A 23,081-nucleotide genomic window follows, 5' to 3' on the forward strand; every position below is an offset into this window, starting at 1 on the left:
CTAAATGTGTCAGCATACCCAGCAGCTACATAACCATACGCTGCTTGACATAGGTATTCTGAAGAGAGATGAGGGTATAATGACAGCTTTATCCAGTTGGGGGTCATTGTGCCCTGCCGTCTGCACTGTGATTGGGCACTTCAGCAGTTATAGTGGTCATGCCCCTCATTCTCATGATTTACACCTCCTCTTATAGTTGATCCATTCTTGCAGACTCTGTGCAGTAACATCTCCAGCCTCCAGACATTGCACATCCCTCAGATCTTCCTCCTTCAGTCTCACACATACAGAACCCAGCAGGATCATGAATGCACTCTCATAAGAAATGGCTTAAAGTTTCCTGCTCCAGCCGGGATGATGGAGGACAAGTTTGCTTCTACCTTACATCCTCTGGTGGATTATGGGGCTGGCATCTTTTTATTAATTGTAGGTAAGTGACCTAAGCATGTTTCATATGGGACATATGGAGTTTGTAGAGAGGATTACCTTTGTAAGAGTGGACTATGATATTGGAATGCACTTTACAGCTTATTACAATTATTATTATGATTTTTTATTTATTTATTATTATTATTATATTAGGATTTATTATTATTATTACTACAATATATTATTATACTAGGACTTATTATTATATTATTAGAATGTATTATTATTATTTTATATTAGGATTTATTATTATTATTATTATTATTATTATTATATTATTATTATTACGATATACTATTATTATTATTATTATTATTATTAGGATTTATTATTATTATTATTATTATTATAATATTAGGATTTATTGTTATTATTATTACTATTTTATTTGTATTATTATTATTTTAGAATTATTTTTACATTATTCTTTTCAGCTTTATTATAAATCCTGTTATTATTTTTAATAATTATACAAATAAAACATATTTTTTAACAATATGGACAATAATTATACAAATTTTAATTTTAAATAATAATAAAATATTAGTAATAATAAAATAATAAATATAAAAATACAATAATAATAATAATTATAATAATAATACATCTATATATAAAACAAAAAAAAAAAAAAGTTACATCTGGTTAAACTACTTTAATTACAAAAATAAAAAAAAAGATCTGTATATAAATACCTCCAGCCATTTCTAAATGACCTTGTTTAAACCATTTCTGGCTTTCACTCTTAGGTCCTGTACTAATCACGTTTATGCTCTCCGCCGAGTGTATACACTTATATATTTAAAAAAAAGTACTCAAATATATTCCTCGGCGTATCCATTGACTTTAATGGGCCAAACATAGTCCAAAAGAGTCTACTTTTGACTACATTCGACCTCCTTTACGTCGGCATACGATTTTCTAGGACAGAATAGCATATAATCCACCATGCTATTCTGTTCTCCAAAAAAAGTATTCTTGACATATCCGTTTTTTTTTTTTTACATTATTGGGTCACCGTAATGTTCTATTTTTGCGTATGTTAAACGTATACATTTTCGACTCTGTTTAGGTAGAAAGGAAAAAAAGATGTTTTAATGTTTGACAAATACGTTAAAAAAAAAGTAGATGAATCGTTAGAATGGCCCATGCAGCGTATGCAGTAAATGTCGAAACGCAGTGTGAACATTCGAGATGAAAGAAACCCTTTAAAAACTTTGTACAACATATTTTTCTCAGTTCCCGGGGACGTTATATATGTTAACCCTCGCCCTCCCTGTCTAACTTCATATGTAAACTGCTATGTGACTGTAAAACGCCGCCTCTATCGCTTTCAGCCTTGTCTACTTCTACGGCTCTGTTCGCACACAGTATTTTGCAGGCAGAAAAAATCTGCCGCAAATTCCTGCTGGAATTTTGAGACAGATTTTGACCTGCCTGCGCTTTATTGCCGCAGTTTTCGCTGCATTTTTCACTGCGTTTTTCGCCCGTGGCCATTGAGGACCGCGGGAAGAAAACGCAACGAAAAATGCTTTTTCTGCATCCCATTGATCTCAATGGGACGTCAGAGGCAGAATCGCGGCAGGGAAGAAAATGCCCCCCCCCCCCCATGTGCAGCTAGAAGCCGCCAGAGAAAAAACGCTTCTGCCTCCCATTGAAATCAATGGGAGGCGATTTTGGCGATTGTTTGGCACTGTTTCCGACACTGTTTCCGCCTCAAAATCAGCGCCAAAAGACTGTGTGTGAACTGGGCCTTAGGGGGGGGGGGGGGGCAGAATTTTATTAAAGAATACGTCTCCAATAACTATATGATAACCACATTTTATAATCCGGAGATTGATTGTGGATTGTTTATTAATTAATATTATGAACCTCAATGAATAAATTAATCATATGTTAATGAGCACTGCCCTGGGTTATCACACAGCCATATAAAGCTCATGCACAAGGTAATACGCGGGTGTGTACCCTGTATGATGGCACAAGGAGTCTGTATTGGAAATTATTATTGCTAAGAGGCGCACAGAGGTCCAGTATGGGCCATGGCAGGCTATAGGTGCTGTATTATGGCTTTGTAAAACCCGTATCCGCAATACAACCTTATAAGCGATGCCTAAGAACAGTCAGCAGTAACATGTAAGCTGCCTGCTGATTGTTTCCATACTTCTTATTTTTTTTCCTGTGTTACACATAGTATAAAACAAAGAGAAAAAACAGCAAATATTAATCCAGCGTAGTTTTTAACTTTAAAGCATCGATGACGTTCCTACATTTTTAATGGATGACTGTATCCCATACCGGGGGGTGTTGTGCGGTATTTTTAGACTGTCTTCTTTGGTGACAATTCTCACATCTCTACAGACGTGTTGCTTTGGGATTGTGGTTTGTAACTTGGGGACATGTCATTAGTGATCAGCGCTGACGGGATCAGTCTGTCAGAGTGTAAATAACTGGTCGTATCTGAGCAGCTCCAGACTGAGGGAAGTCCCAAGAGAACGGGCAGAAAACAGGAGCGCCCAGGGAGGAGAGCACTGCATTCATATCAATCCAACAGGAAACACAGTAAGGGTCAATTCACACACGGCAGATTTCAGTTCCATTCATCCGAGTATTGTTATTTCTGCAGCAAGTGAGGGGATTTCTGCAACACAATCTGCCGCGTGTGAATCCACCCAAATACACTACATGACTATTACACTACAGTATATGACTATTACACTACATGACTATTACACTTCACTACATGACTATTGCACTGCAGTATATGACTATTACACTACAGGACTATTACACTACAGTATATGACTATTACACTACACTACATGACTATTACACTACACTACATGACTATTACACTACACTACATGACTATTACACTACACTACATGGCTATTACACTGCAGTATATGACTATTACACTACACTACATTACTATTACACTACACTACATGGCTATTACACTACAGTATATGACTATTACACTACAGGACTATTACACTACAGTATATGACTATTACACTACAGGACTATTACACTACAGTATATGACTATTACACTACAGGACTATTACACTACAGTATATGACTATTACACTACAGTATATGACTATTACACTACAGTATATGACTATTACACTACACTACATGACTATTACACTACAGTATATGACTATTACACTACAGTATATGACTATTACACTACACTACAGGACTATTACACTACAGTATATGACTATTACACTACATGACTATTACACTACAGTATATGACTATTACACTACAGGACTATAACACTACAGTATATGACTATTACACTACATGACTATACACTACAGTATATGACTATTACACTACATGACTATACACTACAGTATATGACTATTACACTACAGTATATGACTATTACACTACAGTATATGACTATTACACTGCAGTATATGACTATTACACTACATGACTATACACTACAGTATATGACTATTACACTACAGTATATGACTATTACACTGCAGTATATGACTATTACACTACACGACTATTACACTACAGTATATGACTATTACACTACAGTATATGACTATTACACTACAGTATATGACTATTACACTGCAGTATATGACTATTACACTACAGTACATGACTATTACTCTTCACTACATGACTATTACACTACAGTATATGACTATTACACTACAGTACATGACTATTACACTACAGTATATGACTATTACACTACAGTACATGACTATTACACTTCACTACATGACTATTACACTGCAGTATATGACTATTACACTTCACTACATGACTATACACTACACTACATGACTATTACACTACAGTACATGACTATTACACAACACTACATGACTATTACACTACAGTATATGACTATACACTACATGACTATTACACTGCAGTATATGACTATTACACTACACTACATGACTATTACACTGCAGTATATGACTATTACACTACACTACATGACTATTACACTACACTACATGACTATTACACTACAGTATATGACTATTACACTACACTACATGACTATTACACTACACTACATGACTATTACACTACAGTATATGACTATTATACTACAGTACATGACTATTACACTTCACTACATGACTATTACACTGCAGTATATGACTATTACACTTCACTACATGACTATACACTACACTACATGACTATTACACTACAGTACATGACTATTACACAACACTACATGACTATTACACTACAGTATATGACTATACACTACATGACTATTACACTGCAGTATATGACTATTACACTACACTACATGACTATTACACTGCAGTATATGACTATTACACTACACTACATGACTATTACACTACACTACATGACTATTACACTACAGTATATGACTATTACACTACACTACATGACTATTACACTACACTACATGACTATTACACTACAGTATATGACTATTACACTACAGTATATGACTATACACTACACTACATGACTATTACACTACAGTACATGACTATTACACTACACTACATGACTATTACACTACACTACATAACTATTACACTACAGTATATGACTATTACACTACACTACATGACTATTACACTACAGTATATGACTATTACACTACAGTATATGAGTATTACACTACACTACATGACTATTACACTACACTATATAACTATTACACTACAGTATATGACTATTACACTACAGTATATGACTATTACACTACAGTACATGACTATTACACTACACTACATGACTATTACACTACACTACATGACTATTACACTACAGTATATGACTATTACACTACAGTATATGACTATTACACTACACTACATGACTATTACACTGCAGTATATGACTATTACACTACAGTATCTGACTATTACACTACAGTACATGACTATTACACTACACTACATGACTATTACACTACAGTATATGACTATTACACTACACTATATAACTATTACACTACAGTATATGACTATTACACTACAGTATCTGACTATTACACTACAGTACATGACTATTACACTACAGTATATGACTATTACACTACACTACATGACTATTACACTACAGTATATGACTATTACACTACACTACATGACTATTACACTACAGTATATGACTATTACACTACAGGACTATTACACTACAGTATATGACTATTACACTACACTACATGACTATTACACTACACTACATGACTATTACACTACACTACATGGTTATTACACTGCAGTATATGACTATTACACTACACTACATTACTATTACACTACACTACATGGCTATTACACTACAGTATATGACTATTACACTACAGGACTATTACACTACAGTATATGACTATTACACTACACTACATTACTATTACACTACACTACATGGCTATTACACTACAGTATATGACTATTACACTACAGGACTATTACACTACAGTATATGACTATTACACTACACTACATGACTATTACACTACACTACATGACTATTACACTACAGTATATGACTATTACACTACAGTACATGACTATTACACTACAGTATATGACTATTACACTACAGTACATGACTATTACACTACACTACATGGCTATTACACTACAGTATATGACTATTACACTACAGGACTATTACACTACAGTATATGACTATTACACTACAGTATATGACTATTACACTACAGTATATGACTATTACACTACACTACAGGACTATTACACTACAGTATATGACTATTACACTACAGTATATGACTATTACACTACACTACATGGCTATTACACTACAGTACATGACTATTACACTACAGGACTATTACACTACAGTATATGACTATTACACTACACTACATGGCTATTACACTACAGTATATGACTATTACACTACAGGACTATTACACTACAGTATATGACTATTACACTACAGTATATGACTATTACACTACACTACATGACTATTACACTGCAGTATATGACTATTACACTACACTACAGGACTATTACACTACAGTATATGACTATTACACTACACTATATGACTATTACACTACACTACATGACTATTACACTACAGTATATGACTATTACACTACACTACAGGACTATTACACTACAGTATATGACTATTACACTACATGACTATTACACTACAGTATATGACTATTACACTACACTACATGACTATTACACTACAGTATATGACTATTACACTACACTACATGGCTATTACACTACAGTATATGACTATTACACTACACTACATGACTATTACACTACACTACATGACTATTACACTACAGTATATGACTATTACACTACACTACATGACTATTACACTACAGTATATGACTATTACACTACACTACAGGACTATTACACTACAGTATATGACTATTACACTACACTACAGGACTATTACACTACAGTATATGACTATTACACTACATGACTATTACACTACAGTATATGACTATTACACTACAGGACTATTACACTACAGTATATGACTATTACACTACATGACTATTACACTACAGTATATGACTATTACACTACACTACAGGACTATTACACTACAGTATATGACTATTACACTACATGACTATTACACTACAGTATATGACTATTACACTACAGGACTATTACACTACAGTATATGACTATTACACTACATGACTATACACTACAGTATATGACTATTACACTACATGACTATACACTACAGTATATGACTATTACACTACAGTATATGACTATTACACTACAGTATATGACTATTACACTGCAGTATATGACTATTACACTACATGACTATACACTACAGTATATGACTATTACACTACAGTATATGACTATTACACTGCAGTATATGACTATTACACTACACGACTATTACACTACAGTATATGACTATTACACTACAGTATATGACTATTACACTACAGTATATGATTATTACACTACACTACATGGCTATTACACTACAGTATATGACTATTACACTACACTACATGACTATTACACTGCAGTGTATGACTATTACACTACAGTACATGACTATTACACTTCACTACATGACTATTACACTGCAGTATATGACTATTACACTACACTACATGGCTATTACACTACAGTATATGACTATTACACTACACTACATGACTATTACACTGCAGTATATGACTATTACACTACAGTACATGACTATTACACTTCACTACATGACTATTACACTGCAGTATATGACTATTACACTTCACTACATGACTATACACTACACTACATGACTATTACACTACAGTACATGACTATTACACAACACTACATGACTATTACACTACAGTATATGACTATACACTACACTACATGACTATTACACTGCAGTATATGACTATTACACTACACTACATGACTATTACACTACAGTATATGACTATTACACTACACTACATGACTATTACACTACACTACATGATTATTACACTACAGTATATGACTATTACACTACAGTATATGACTATACACTACACTACATGACTATTACACTACAGTACATGACTATTACACTACACTACATGACTATTACACTACACTACATAACTATTACACTACAGTATATGACTATTACACTACACTACATGACTATTACACTACAGTATATGCCTATTACACTACAGTATATGACTATTACACTACACTACATGACTATTACACTACACTATATAACTATTACACTACAGTATATGACTATTACACTACAGTATATGACTATTACACTACAGTACATGACTATTACACTACACTACATGACTATTACACTACACTACATGACTATTACACTACAGTATATGACTATTACACTACAGTATATGACTATTACACTACATTACATGACTATTACACTACAGTATATGACTATTACACTACACTACATGACTATTACACTACAGTATATGACTATTACACTACACTACAGGACTATTACACTACAGTATATGACTATTACACTACATGACTATTACACTACAGTATATGACTATTACACTACAGGACTATTACACTACAGTATATGACTATTACACTACATGACTATACACTACAGTATATGACTATTACACTATATAACTATTACACTACAGTATATGACTATTACACTACAGTATATGACTATTACACTACAGTACATGACTATTACACTACACTACATGACTATTACACTACAGTATATGACTATTACACTACACTACATGACTATTACACTACAGTATATGACTATTACACTACACTACAGGACTATTACACTACACTACATGACTATTACACTACAGTATATGACTATTACACTACACTACATGACTATTACACTACAGTATATGACTATTACACTACACTACAGGACTATTACACTACAGTATATGACTATTACACTACATGACTATTACACTACAGTATATGACTATTACACTACAGGACTATTACACTACAGTATATGACTATTACACTACATGACTATACACTACAGTATATGACTATTACACTATATAACTATTACACTACAGTATATGACTATTACACTACAGTATATGACTATTACACTACAGTACATGACTATTACACTACACTACATGACTATTACACTACACTACATGACTATTACACTACAGTATATGACTATTACACTACACTATATGACTATTACACTACACTACATGACTATTACACTACAGTATATGACTATTACACTACACTACAGGACTATTACACTACAGTATATGACTATTACACTACATGACTATTACACTACAGTATATGACTATTACACTACAGGACTATTACACTACAGTATATGACTATTACACTACAGGACTATTACACTACAGTATATGACTATTACACTATATAACTATTACACTACAGTATATGACTATTACACTACAGTATATGACTATTACACTACAGTACATGACTATTACACTACACTACATGACTATTACACTACACTACATGACTATTACACTACAGTATATGACTATTACACTACACTACATGACTATTACACTACAGTATATGACTATTACACTACACTACAGGACTATTACACTACAGTATATGACTATTACACTACATGACTATTACACTACAGTATATGACTATTACACTACAGGACTATTACACTACAGTATATGACTATTACACTACATGACTATACACTACAGTATATGACTATTACACTACAGTATATGACTATTACACTACATGACTATACACTACAGTATATGACTATTACGCTACAGTATATGACTATTACACTACATGACTATACACTACAGTATATGACTATTACACTACAGTATATGACTATTACACTACAGTATATGACTATTACACTGCAGTATATGACTATTACACTACATGACTATACACTACAGTATATGACTATTACACTACAGTATATGACTATTACACTGCAGTATATGACTATTACACTACACTACATGACTATACACTACAGTATATGACTATTACACTACAGTATATGACTATTACACTGCAGTATATGACTATTACACTACACTACATGACTATTACACTACAGTATATGACTATTACACTACACTATATAACTATTACACTACAGTATATTACTATTACACTACAGTATATGACTATTACACTACACTACATGACTATTACACTGCAGTATATGACTATTACACTTCACTACATGACTATTACACTGCAGTATATGACTATTACACTTCACTACATGACTATACACTACACTACATGACTATTACACTACAGTACATGACTATTACACTACACTACATGACTATTACACTACAGTATATGACTATACACTACACTACATGACTATTACACTGCAGTATATGACTATTACACTACACTACATGACTATTACACTGCAGTATATGACTATTACACTACACTACATGACTATTACACTACACTACATGACTATTACACTACAGTATATGACTATTACACTACACTACATGACTATTACACTACACTACATGACTATTACACTACAGTATATGACTATTACACTACACTACATGACTATTACACTACAGTATATGACTATTACACTACACTACAGGACTATTACACTACAGTATATGACTATTACACTACATGACTATTACACTACAGTATATGACTATTACACTACAGGACTATTACACTACAGTATATGACTATTACACTACATGACTATACACTACAGTATATGACTATTACACTACAGTATATGACTATTACACTACATGACTATACACTACAGTATATGACTATTACACTACAGTATATGACTATTACACTACATGACTATACACTACAGTATATGACTATTACACTACAGTATATGACTATTACACTACAGTATATGACTATTACACTGCAGTATATGACTATTACACTACACTACATGACTATTACACTACAGTATATGACTATTACACTACACTATATAACTATTACACTACAGTATATGACTATTACACTACAGTATATGACTATTACACTACACTACATGACTATTACACTGCAGTATATGACTATTACACTTCACTACATGACTATTACACTGCAGTATATGACTATTACACTTCACTACATGACTATACACTACACTACATGACTATTACACTACAGTACATGACTATTACACTACACTACATGACTATTACACTACAGTATATGACTATACACTACACTACATGACTATTACACTGCAGTATATGACTATTACACTACACTACATGACTATTACACTGCAGTATATGACTATTACACTACACTACATGACTATTACACTACACTACATGACTATTACACTACAGTATATGACTATTACACTACACTACATGACGATTACACTACACTACATGACTATTACACTACAGTATATGACTATTACACTACACTACATGACTATTACACTACAGTATATGACTATTACACTACACTACAGGACTATTACACTACAGTATATGACTATTACACTACATGACTATTACACTACAGTATATGACTATTACACTACAGGACTATTACACTACAGTATATGACTATTACACTACATGACTATACACTACAGTATATGACTATTACACTACAGTATATGACTATTACACTACATGACTATACACTACAGTATATGACTATTACACTACAGTATATGACTATTACACTACATGACTATACACTACAGTATATGACTATTACACTACAGTATATGACTATTACACTACAGTATATGACTATTACACTACATGACTATTACACTACAGTATATGACTATTACACTACAGTATATGACTATTACACTACACTACATGACTATTACACTGCAGTATATGACTATTACACTTCACTACATGACTATTACACTGCAGTATATGACTATTACACTTCACTACATGACTATACACTACACTACATGACTATTACACTACAGTACATGACTATTACACTACACTACATGACTATTACACTACAGTATATGACTATACACTACACTACATGACTGTTACACTGCAGTATATGACTATTACACTACACTACATGACTATTACACTGCAGTATATGACTATTACACTACACTACATGACTATTACACTACACTACATGACTATTACACTACAGTATATGACTATTACACTACACTACATGACTATTACACTACACTACATGACTATTACACTACAGTATATGACTATTACACTACACTATATGACTATACACTACACTACATGACTATTACACTACAGTACATGACTATTACACTACACTACATGACTATTACACTACACTACATAACTATTACACTACAGTATATGACTATTACACTACACTACATGACTATTACACTACAGTATATGACTATTACACTACAGTATATGACTATTACACTACAGTATATGACTATTACACTACACTACATGACTATTACACTACACTATATAACTATTACACTACAGTATATGACTATTACACTACACTACATGACTATTACACTACACTATATAACTATTACACTACAGTATATGACTATTACACTACACTACATGACTATTACACTACAGTATATGACTATTACACTACAGTATATGACTATTACACTACAGTATAAGTATTACACTACACTATATGACTATTACACTACAGTATATGACTATTACACTACAGTATATGACTATTACACTACACTACATGACTATTACACTACAGTATATGACTATTACACTACAGTATATGACTATTACACTACACTATATGACTATACACTACAGTATATGACTATTACACTACAGTATATGACTATTACACTACAGTATATGACTATTACACTACACTACATGACTATTACACTACAGTACATGACTATTACACTACACTACATGAGTATTACACTGCAGTATATGACTATTACACTACATGACTATTACACTACAGTATATGACTATTACACTACAGTATAAGTATTACACTACAGTATATGACTATTACACTACAGTATATGACTATTACACTACATGACTATTACACTGCAGTATATGACTATTACACTAAACTACATAACTATTACACTACAGTATATGACTATTACACTAAACTACATGACTATTACACTACAGTATAAGTATTACACTACAGTATATGACTATTACACTAAACTACATGACTATTACACTACAGTATATGACTATTACACTACAGTATATGACTATTACACTACAGTATATGACTATACACTACAGTATATGACTATTACACTACAGTATATGACTATACACTACAGTATATGACTATTACACTACACTACATGACTATTACACTACAGTATATGACTATTACACTACATGACTAAACACTACAGTATATGACTATTACACTACAGTATATGACTATTACACTACAGTATATGACTATTACACTACAGTATATGACTATTACACTACAGTATATGACTATACACTACAGTATATGACTATTACACTACACTACATGACTATTACACTACAGTATATGACTATTACACTACAGTATATGACTATACACTACAGTATATGACTATTACACTACAGTATATGACTATTACACTACACTACATGACTATTACACTACACTACATGACTATTACACTACACTACATGACTATTACACTACACTACATGACTATTACACTACAGTATATGACTATTACACTACAGTATATGACTATACACTACACTACATGACTATTACACTGCAGTATATGACTATTACACTACAGTATATGACTATTACACTACAGTATATGACTATTACACTACATGACTATTACACTGCAGTATATGACTATTACACTACAGTACATGACTATTACACTACAGTATATGATTATTACACTACACTACATGACTATTACACTAGAGTATATGATTATTACACTACACTACATGACTATTACACTAGAGTATATGATTATTACACCAAAGTACACTATTACACTACTGGACCCCTGACCGTCACACCTACTAATGAGCTTGTCGGACATCCCATTCCAAATTCATGGGTTTTAATATGGAGTTGGTTCATCTTCCATTCATCTAGAAGTTAATTTGTGAGGTCAGACACAGGGCCAGCTTTTGTGGTGTGCGACCTGTGCCATCAGAACACAGATACTATTGAACACTATGGCAGAGCAGGGAGGTATCTGCCTGCTAAGCCATTTACTAGGTTACAGGCTGCTCGACCTATCAGGCGCAGGGACAGGACCACTGTGCAGGCCGGCGTGATGATGTCACTGGATCACGCCGGCCTACGCAAGGATCCTGTCGGCGTTGTAAAGCAGTTCCGTTCATCACAGGAACAGGGGTCTTGGTGTGTATAATGTTTTTATTTTATTTGTTAAGGGGGCACTGTCTAGAAGTGGGTGGTGGGGCAGTAAGGCACTGTCTACAAGGGGTAGGTGGGGGCTGTATGGTGCTGTCTACAAGGGGAGGTGGGGGGCTGTATGGCACTATCTACAAGGGGTAGGTGGGGAGCTGTGTGGCGCTGTCTACAAGGGGGAGGATGGGCGCTATATGGCACTGCCTACAAGGGGGAGGTGGGTGGCTGTATGGCGCTGTCTACAAGTGGGAGGTGGGGGCTGTATGGTGCTGTCCACTGGGGGGCTGTTTTGCGCTGTCTACAGGGGAGAGGTGGGAGGCTGTATGGCACTGTCTAGAAGGGGGTGGTGGGGGTCTGTATGGCACTATCTAGAAGGGGGAGGTGGGGGCTGTATGGCTTGATCTACAAGGGGAGGTGGGGGGCTGTATGGCACTGTCTATAAGGGGGAGGTGGGGGGCTGTATGGCACTATCTACAGGGGGCTGTGTGGCAGAATATACAGGGGCCTGTATGGCACATGTTTGTGTCTCCCAGGGGAGGGGGGACATTATACTGTGTAGTGGCACTACAGGGGGCAATATACTGTGTGTGGCACTTAGGGGGCATTATACTGTGTGGACACAATTAGAGGCCAAAATACTGTGTCCTTAAAGGGGTTATAATATATTATTAAATATTATTATCTACTGTTTGGGACAGCTATGGGGGCATTATACTGTATGGGGGCACTAAAGTGGCATTATACTGTGTGCGGGGCACAAAAGGGGGCATTATACTGTGGGGGCACTATAAAGGGCATTATAGTCTTTGGGGGCACTAAAAAGGTCGTTATACTGTGGGGGGGGGCATTATACTTTTTTATGAGGCATTTTTTTAATGATGGGGGTGGGGCACAGACAGAAAATTTTGCACGGGCGCCATCTATCCCAAGGCCGGCTCTGGTCAGACACTGATGTTGAAGGAGAGGGCCTGGCCCACAATCTCCATTCTAGTTTATTTCAAAGGTTTTGGATGGGGTTGAGATCAGGACTCTGTGCAGCCACTCGAGTACCCCCACAGCAAACACCTCACACATGTCTTTATGGAGTTCACTTTGTGCACAGGGGCGCAGTCATGCTGGAAAAGGAAAGCTTCAAACCCCAAACTGTTTCTACAAAGTTAGAAGCTACAATTGTGTAAAATGTCTTTTATGCTGTAATATTAACATTGCCATTCACTGGAAATAAGGTGTTAACTCTGAAAAACAGCCCCAGACCATTACCCCTCCTCCACCAAATGTTACATTGGTACTAGACATTCCAGTAGGTAATGTTCTCCTGGCATCTGCCAAACCCAGATTCTTCCGTCAGACTGCCAGATAGTGAGCCGTGATTGATCACTCCAGAGTCCAGTGAAGACGTGCTTTACATCACTCCAGCAGCCGCTTGGCATTGTGCATGGTGATCTTAGGCTTGTGTGCAGTGACCATCGAAACCCATTCCATGAAGCTCCGAACGCACACTTCTGAGGCAGTGGGAATCTCTGTAGTGAGTGATACAGCAGAGGATGGTAATAACACTGCGGATATAGAAATGTTAATTTCTAATACTGAAATGTCTCGGGGTGATAGAAATAGACTTTTGCAAATATTACAGTTCACAAAATGTGATCTACACAAATAACAACTGTATTATAAGAACTGAAACTGACTTAAAGTGTAACTAAAATATCTGACATGTCATAGTGACATGTCAGAAGTTTGGATTGGTGGGGTCCGAGCACTGAGACCCCCACCAATCGCTAGTACGAAGCAGCTTCTGACATGTCAGAAGTTTGTCGAACGTTTACCTACACTTTAAGGGCTTATTCAGATGAACGGGATATACGTCCGTGCAACGCGTGTGATTTTCACGCGCCTCGCACGGTCCTATATTAGTCTATGGGGCCGTGCAGACAGTCCGTGATTTTTATGCAGCGTGAGTCTGCTGCGTAAAACTCACAACATGTCCATTCTTTGTGCGTATTTCGCGAATCACGCACCCATTGAAGTCAATGGGTGCGTGAAAATCACGCATGCCACACGGAAGCACTTCCGTGGGACGCGCGTGATTCGCGCAACAGCAGTGAAAAGTATGAATGAAAACAGAAAAGCACCACGTGCTACAAACATACAAACAGAGTGTCATAATGATGGCGGCTGCGCAAAAATCACGCAGCCGCGCATCATACGCTGCTGACACACGGAGCTGTTAAGTGCCTTTTGCACACGCAAAACGCAGCGTTTTTTGCGTGTGCAAAACGCACACACTCGTGTGAATCCGGCCTAAGGACGACACAAGATGGAATTATTACTGTAGGCGCAGACCAATCATCAGACCACAGATACATTACAAATAATTTATTAGTCACAGTACAAGACTTCCAGCAACAGAGAGATTCACAATTTATAAACCTGATCCCTACAAATAAATCAATTCAGCAAATTTAAAATTTGTAGTTTATGAACCAATCTTTAGCCTTGACTAGAAATAGGGAAATTGATTCTAATCACCATGGCTAATGACAGGCAAAAGGATGGGCGATCACAGGGATCTACTCCTCAAGTATTGCGGCCTCTACATTCTTTTCACAGGGATTGTGGAAGTGGTAAAAAGGAACCCCCCCCCCCCAGAAAAGTCATTTTGGGGGGCTTCGCTTTCTGTCCTAACTAGGCATTGTAATCATATTGATTCTTGTATTTAAAGTACCACTGCCTCATGAACAATCTGGAGAACCCAACAGTAAGTGTTAAATTCTACTGCAGAGCCACCACAGGTAAAATGAAGCATTGCACGGTGACCATTGAAATTGATAAGCTGCATGTGTGATGTACAGACTTGTCGGGTCCTCCAGAGTGAGAGACACTCTTTGGAGCTGCTGTCCAAAATAAGGATGCCCTAAAGGTATATTTTCTAAACCAGATAACCCCCCTATAAGTCCAGACTGGTATCAATATACAGTATATAAAAGAATATTACCACACAAAAAAAATTCTAAAATGTAAAAGGAATGTACCAGCTCAGTTATCTGGCCTGAGCTATAAAAAGTGGCTGTTGTCATTTTCTTTACAGCAGGCACGTGGACATGAGAAAACTCACAAAACAACCTATTAACTCCTATGTGAGAGTGTAGTGAGCATGCTCTGTGAGTTGTGCAGAAGTCACTTTGCAGGGAGGGGGAAGAGGGAGGAGGAACTGAGCTGTCCATGGGGATCTATTGTCAGTGGTGTGATCCTGTCCTCTCATAAGTGGCGTGACGATAGTGTCCGACCAGGATAGGAGAGAAAGTGGGCCCCTAAGGGACCCACCAGGGATCCTTACAGGCTGCCTCATCAGGCCCTGGCACTGTACCACAGCACATAGAAGGTCCTGATGTCGGGCAGCTGCAGGACGTCCGACATCAGAACCTTCTATGTGACGCAGTTCCGGGGGCCTGAAGTGGCAGCCCAAGGGGAACAGGGTCAAACCCAGAAGAAAAGCCAGGGGCAGTATGTAAATGCTCTGTTTTTTTATGTCTGTTCTGGGGCCTGATTTAGATTGGGGCCCTCCTCAATGGGGGGTTTATGATGGGGGACCACAAATCAAAAGTGCAGCATGGGGCCCATACTTTCCAGTTATGCCCCTTCCACTGATAATTAGTTTCCCGCTGACCCATCCCCCAGGGTAAACAGCACAAGATGTAAAGTGATGAGAAGTGTCAGCCTGTTGTGAGGTTCAGTGGCCAGTGTGAAACAATATTTCAAGATTTATTTTCACATACATAGACCTTGAAAATTTCCAAAAACATCACCAATTAAAAAAAAGCTTAACATAAAAACTTCACTTAAACAAAACAAAAACACAAAAATTGATAACATTTTGACATTTTAATTTTAAATTTCAATTGTAACTGTAATTGTGTTATTCGCTCTATGAGACATGTTAAATGTATTCAGCAACTGGAATGAACAAAGAAAATTATTTAGGGTGCGTCCCGTATCATATTTCTCTCCATCTGGAGGAATATTCTCTCATCTCGTTCACTAATCCCTTTCTAGGGACACACGTCCTGCTGATCTATTGATGCTTTAGGGTATGTTGACATGGCTTATTTCCAGCCATTTTTCGGGCTGTAAATGCTCCAAAAAACGGCTAGTAATGCGGAGGCTGAACATCTCCAAACATCTGCCCATTGATTTCAATGGGAAAAACGGCGGTTAGTTCCCACAGGGCGTTTTTTACGCGGCCGTTTATAAAAACGGCACATAAAAAATGCCCCGTAAAAAAACTTCTTGAGCCTTTTTTCATTGTCTCCTTAGAAAAACAGCTCCAAAAACGGCCGTAAAAAACGCATCAAACAACGCTTGATGCATAAAAAACGGCTGACAATCTGAGGCTGTTTTCCCTTGAAAACAGCTCCGTATTTTACAGCCGTTTTTAGTTAGCCGTGTTAACATAGCCTCATGCTAAGAATCTCCTCCCAAGATGTCTGTATGTAAATAACAGAGGACGCTTCATAATGCAGACTACTTCCATGATTAAGATGCTTTATGGTTATTGTGTCCTTCTAGTAATGACATTTTGTTTTTAACACTCAAGGACAAAAAATGCATGAAATGACATTATATTGTCGTCTAAGCCTTTATTATGTCTCTCAAGCTGATCTTCTGAAGACATGGTGACGAGGTTGGGGGTGGGGTGGGGGTTATTATATTGCTTCTTAAGAACCTCTGTAGCAGGAAAAGACACACAAGGGAAATTATTTGCTTCTTTTTGAATGGATAAAAAATATAAATGCGAGCTTAAGCTGAATGTCCAATCTTAAACACCATTTTATTTCTTTAATCTCAATAGGCCCAAAATTTGGCGCTGATTTAATTATTAACAATATCTTTATATTTTTCCGATACAGGGCTCAAAATCACCTGTATAAATGTAGAGTTAAATGAGAATATTCTGGCTACCTGTAGTCACCACTAGGGGGAGCTTAGGAGCTTACTGCATACTGATTATACATTGTACTCACAAATAACACAGTATGCAGTCAGCTCCCCCTAGTGGTGACTACAGGTAGCCAGAATTGTATCTTTTAACTTTACAGCTATGCAGGGCATTTGAAGCTTTGTATCAGGGAAACAGCTCAAACTGCTATAAAAATATATTAAGATAATAATCTGCACAGAATTTTCGACCTAAAGATGACATAGTATTAAAAGGTGAAAACTCACTTTAAATGAAGACCAGAATAATGAATATGGAAAAGAAGAAGAAACAAAATTATTTTTTCTGTAAAAGATAAAAGGGAGACTTAGAAGACATACAGAGACATACATACGAGTATGATGACATTTAAAGGGTTCTTCCACAATTAGAAAAGCAGATTAATATTTCTTAAGAGAGTGGATGTCCAGATACTCAACTTTAGTGTTGGCCAATAGGACACAGCTATGATCACTGGACTCCAGCTCAGCTGCATGGTCTATTAGAATCTATGGTAGTCTGAAATCTACCTAAGAGGTTCAGGATGCTGCTCTGTTCATCCCCATGCTTTACACTGCAGCTCTGTGTACTCAGATTGGCTGATATGTATAACCATATGTTAGTCAGATGGTCAGTGCATGTACAGCTGTTTTTTCTTATTACAGCAAGAAAAAAAACATTAAGCAACTAAACCACTAGTGAGAAAAAGATTTTCCATAACTGATGTAGATAGAAACTAAAGGAAGTAAGCTTAAATAAAGGGGAGACATTTTTTTAAAATAGTTTGAAAAGTTGTATCCAGTCTAGGCCATGCTTTGTGAGCTTAATAATTGAACAGAGCAATTTTTTCTCCTGTCTTAATAGTTTGTTACATTGTATCAGTGCAGGTATATTGTATAGAAGGCTTCCCCGAAAACAAGCTGAACCCCAGCGATCAACTGTAATATATGAGGGTATATGTCAGTAAGTGTGCATCTTCCCTGCAGCACCACCACAGGGGAAAAGAAGAATTACATGGTGTCCATTAAAATCGATAGGCTCTCTGTATAACGCACAGACATGATTGCTCTTGTAGCCTCTCTATGCTCCAGTTAATTGATTGAGGTCTTAAGAGGGAGACCCCCCTTTAATAACTCAAATTGCCGTAATAGAGTATTTGAAAGGGAGTTTTCCAAGCTAGACAACCCCTTTATTAAAGGCTTTGGACACCTTTGTAGGCTTTGTTTTAAAATGTATGTTTTAGGCCTCATGCACACGACTGTAGCCATGTGCACGGCCGTGATTTCCGGGTCGGTCAGCCACGGAGTGACAGCCGCGATCCGCCCGCAAATCGCGGGCTGTGCACATGGCCGCGGCCATTATTCTCTATGAGTCCGGACCGCAGAACACGGCTATAATAAGGCTTGTCCCGGGCTCCGGGGCCATGCACGGACCGTGAAAACCACGGTTGTGTGCATGGCCCCATAGGAATGAATGGGGCCGCAATTCTCCCGTGGATTTTCGGGGGAATTGTGGCCGCAAAAGCACGCTCGTGTGCATGGGGCCTTAGGTTACTTCTGGCGTTTTTGAAATACCCGTTCATAAGAAATTTTGGATTGTTTTTCAGAAGCAGCTTCTATGTATGCGCTATACATAGAAGGTGCACCAAGCGCTATTAGGCCTTGTTCACGCAGTGCAGATTTTGCATGTATTTTTTTAAGCCAAAACCAGGAACAAAACCCAAACAGAAGAAATATATAAAGAAAGGCCTGATTGGATGCCATAAAGAGGGCACATGGATGCCCTGTAAGAGCAGCTCTGGTGGACACGCGTTATCCATGTATAACATGGACGGCCATTCATCAGTGGGTGCTGCAGGGGAAATATCTGGCTGGTCAAGGTGTCAAGACGCGGCTCCCATAAGTAATGAAACAACCCCTTTAAAAGGGGCAATCTAGTTTTACCAGATAAAGTTCATTCTTTGTATAATGAAAAGTTATACAATGTCCCAAAGCACTGTCTACTTTCTCTGGGTCTTCAATAGCTCTGCTTGCTTTTATTCAGTAGGAACTTACATTGTATCAAAATCTGTGCTGGTCATAAAATAAAGACAGCTGCAGGGCTCGTTACAGTTATCAGAGCTGTGTCTTGTGCCGTGCACCGGTGTGTCCTGAACATGACCAGGACAGTTTTGCTACTTAATGACTGCAAGCAGAGATATTGTAAACCACAAAGTTTGATAGTATATTGAAAAATTTTATAATATCCAAAGAATAACCTTTATTTGCTGAACTATTTTAGCCTTTGTTTTGTGACAACGCTGGCAAGGGTTGTCATCCTGCTTACCCAGACCCCTGACTGGTAGTAATACATCTCTACCCATTATATCACTGCTGCATCACTAGCCAGATCTGAAGCCAGCTTTGGGTATGTTCACATCAGCGTTCGCTTTCCGTTGATGGCTTCCGTCTGAGCTTTCTGTCGGAGAAACTCATCAACGGAAAGACAAACGGAAACCATAGCTTCGCAGTCGACTGCGCTGTTGATTACGTCAAAGAAATGGAATCGTTACGGAACAGAGACAAATGGAAACCATTAGCAATGGAAGCATTACCAATTAAATCAATGGTAATGCGAACGGAAGCTATGTGTAATGACAGGGATAGGGAAACAGACAAGTGAGCCCTAATCTACCCGCCACTCAGTCCCTGCCTACTTGCAACGACCCGCCCTAGGCGACGGGGTACAACTGGGCGACGGTCCCTACACTCAGTAAGTGCACGACAGACAACCAGACAAGGAAACAAAGAACAAAGGGAAAACGGGGCAGTTGCCCACGGCAACACCGTGAGCAACAAGAGTAGTAAACGAGCCGAGTCAAACCAGGAGTGTACGAGGTGCCAAACGCAGAGCAGGAGAGTAGTGAACAAGCCGAGTCAAACTAGGAGAGTACGAGGTACCAAACGCAGAGCAGAAGAGTAGTCAGTAAGCCAGGGTCAATACGAAGCAGGGACAAGTAGTTCAAGAAGCTGCAGCAGGGCCAGGAAACCAACAGAGAAGAATCACAAGCAAGGAGGAACAGGAAAGGCAGGTATAAATAGACAGAGGGCGGGAGCTAGCTCCGTCTGGCCAGGCTGTGATAGGCTCTCCCACTCCTAAGCCTGCCATCCTGAGTGGTGGAAGATGGAGTCAGTCTCACAGACATAGAAGCAGGTGCAGACTGATTACCTATGGGCGTGGATACAGAAGCTGTGCCTGGCAGATACTTAACAGTACCCCCCCCTTTTATGAGGGGCCACTGGACCCTTTCTAGATGGACCTGGTTTATTGGGGAAACGAAGGTGGAACCTCCTGACCAATACCCCAGCGTAAACATCCCGGGCGGGTACCCAAGTCCTCTCCTCAGGCCCGTATCCTCTCCAATGGACCAGGTACTGGAGGGAGCCTTGGACCATCTTGCGTCCACAATCTTGGCCACCTCGAATTCTACCCCCTCAGGGGTGAGAACGGGGACAGGAGGTTTCCTCGAGGGAGCCAAGGACGGGGAGAAGCGTTTAAGGAGGGAGGCATGAAACACGTCGTGTACTCGAAAAGATGAGGGCAACTCCAGTCGGAAGGAGACAGGATTGAGGACTTCAATGACCTTGTACGGCCCTATAAACCGGGGAGCAAACTTCTTGGACGGGACTTTAAGGCGCAAGTTCTTTGACGATAGCCACACCATATCCCCGACCATAAACAAGGGGTTAGCAGAACGTCTTCTAT

At 37.4% G+C, this 23,081-nt stretch overlaps 1 protein-coding gene across 1 annotated transcript in view; it reads left to right on the top strand.

Annotated features, from left to right (window-relative positions):
• Window positions 1–236: 236 nt before the first annotated feature.
• The window catches only part of LOC142760638 (opsin-5-like), a 53,480-nt gene continuing 30,635 nt past the window's right edge, over window positions 237–23,081 (top strand). The window contains exon 1 of the mRNA XM_075863830.1: window positions 237–430. Coding sequence (XP_075719945.1) covers window positions 355–430 — 76 coding nt within the window. The 5' untranslated portion in view covers window positions 237–354. The remainder of the gene's footprint in view (window positions 431–23,081) is intronic.

Source organism: Rhinoderma darwinii, chromosome 4, assembly GCF_050947455.1.
Source record: "Rhinoderma darwinii isolate aRhiDar2 chromosome 4, aRhiDar2.hap1, whole genome shotgun sequence".
Lineage (NCBI taxonomy): Eukaryota > Metazoa > Chordata > Amphibia > Anura > Rhinodermatidae > Rhinoderma > Rhinoderma darwinii.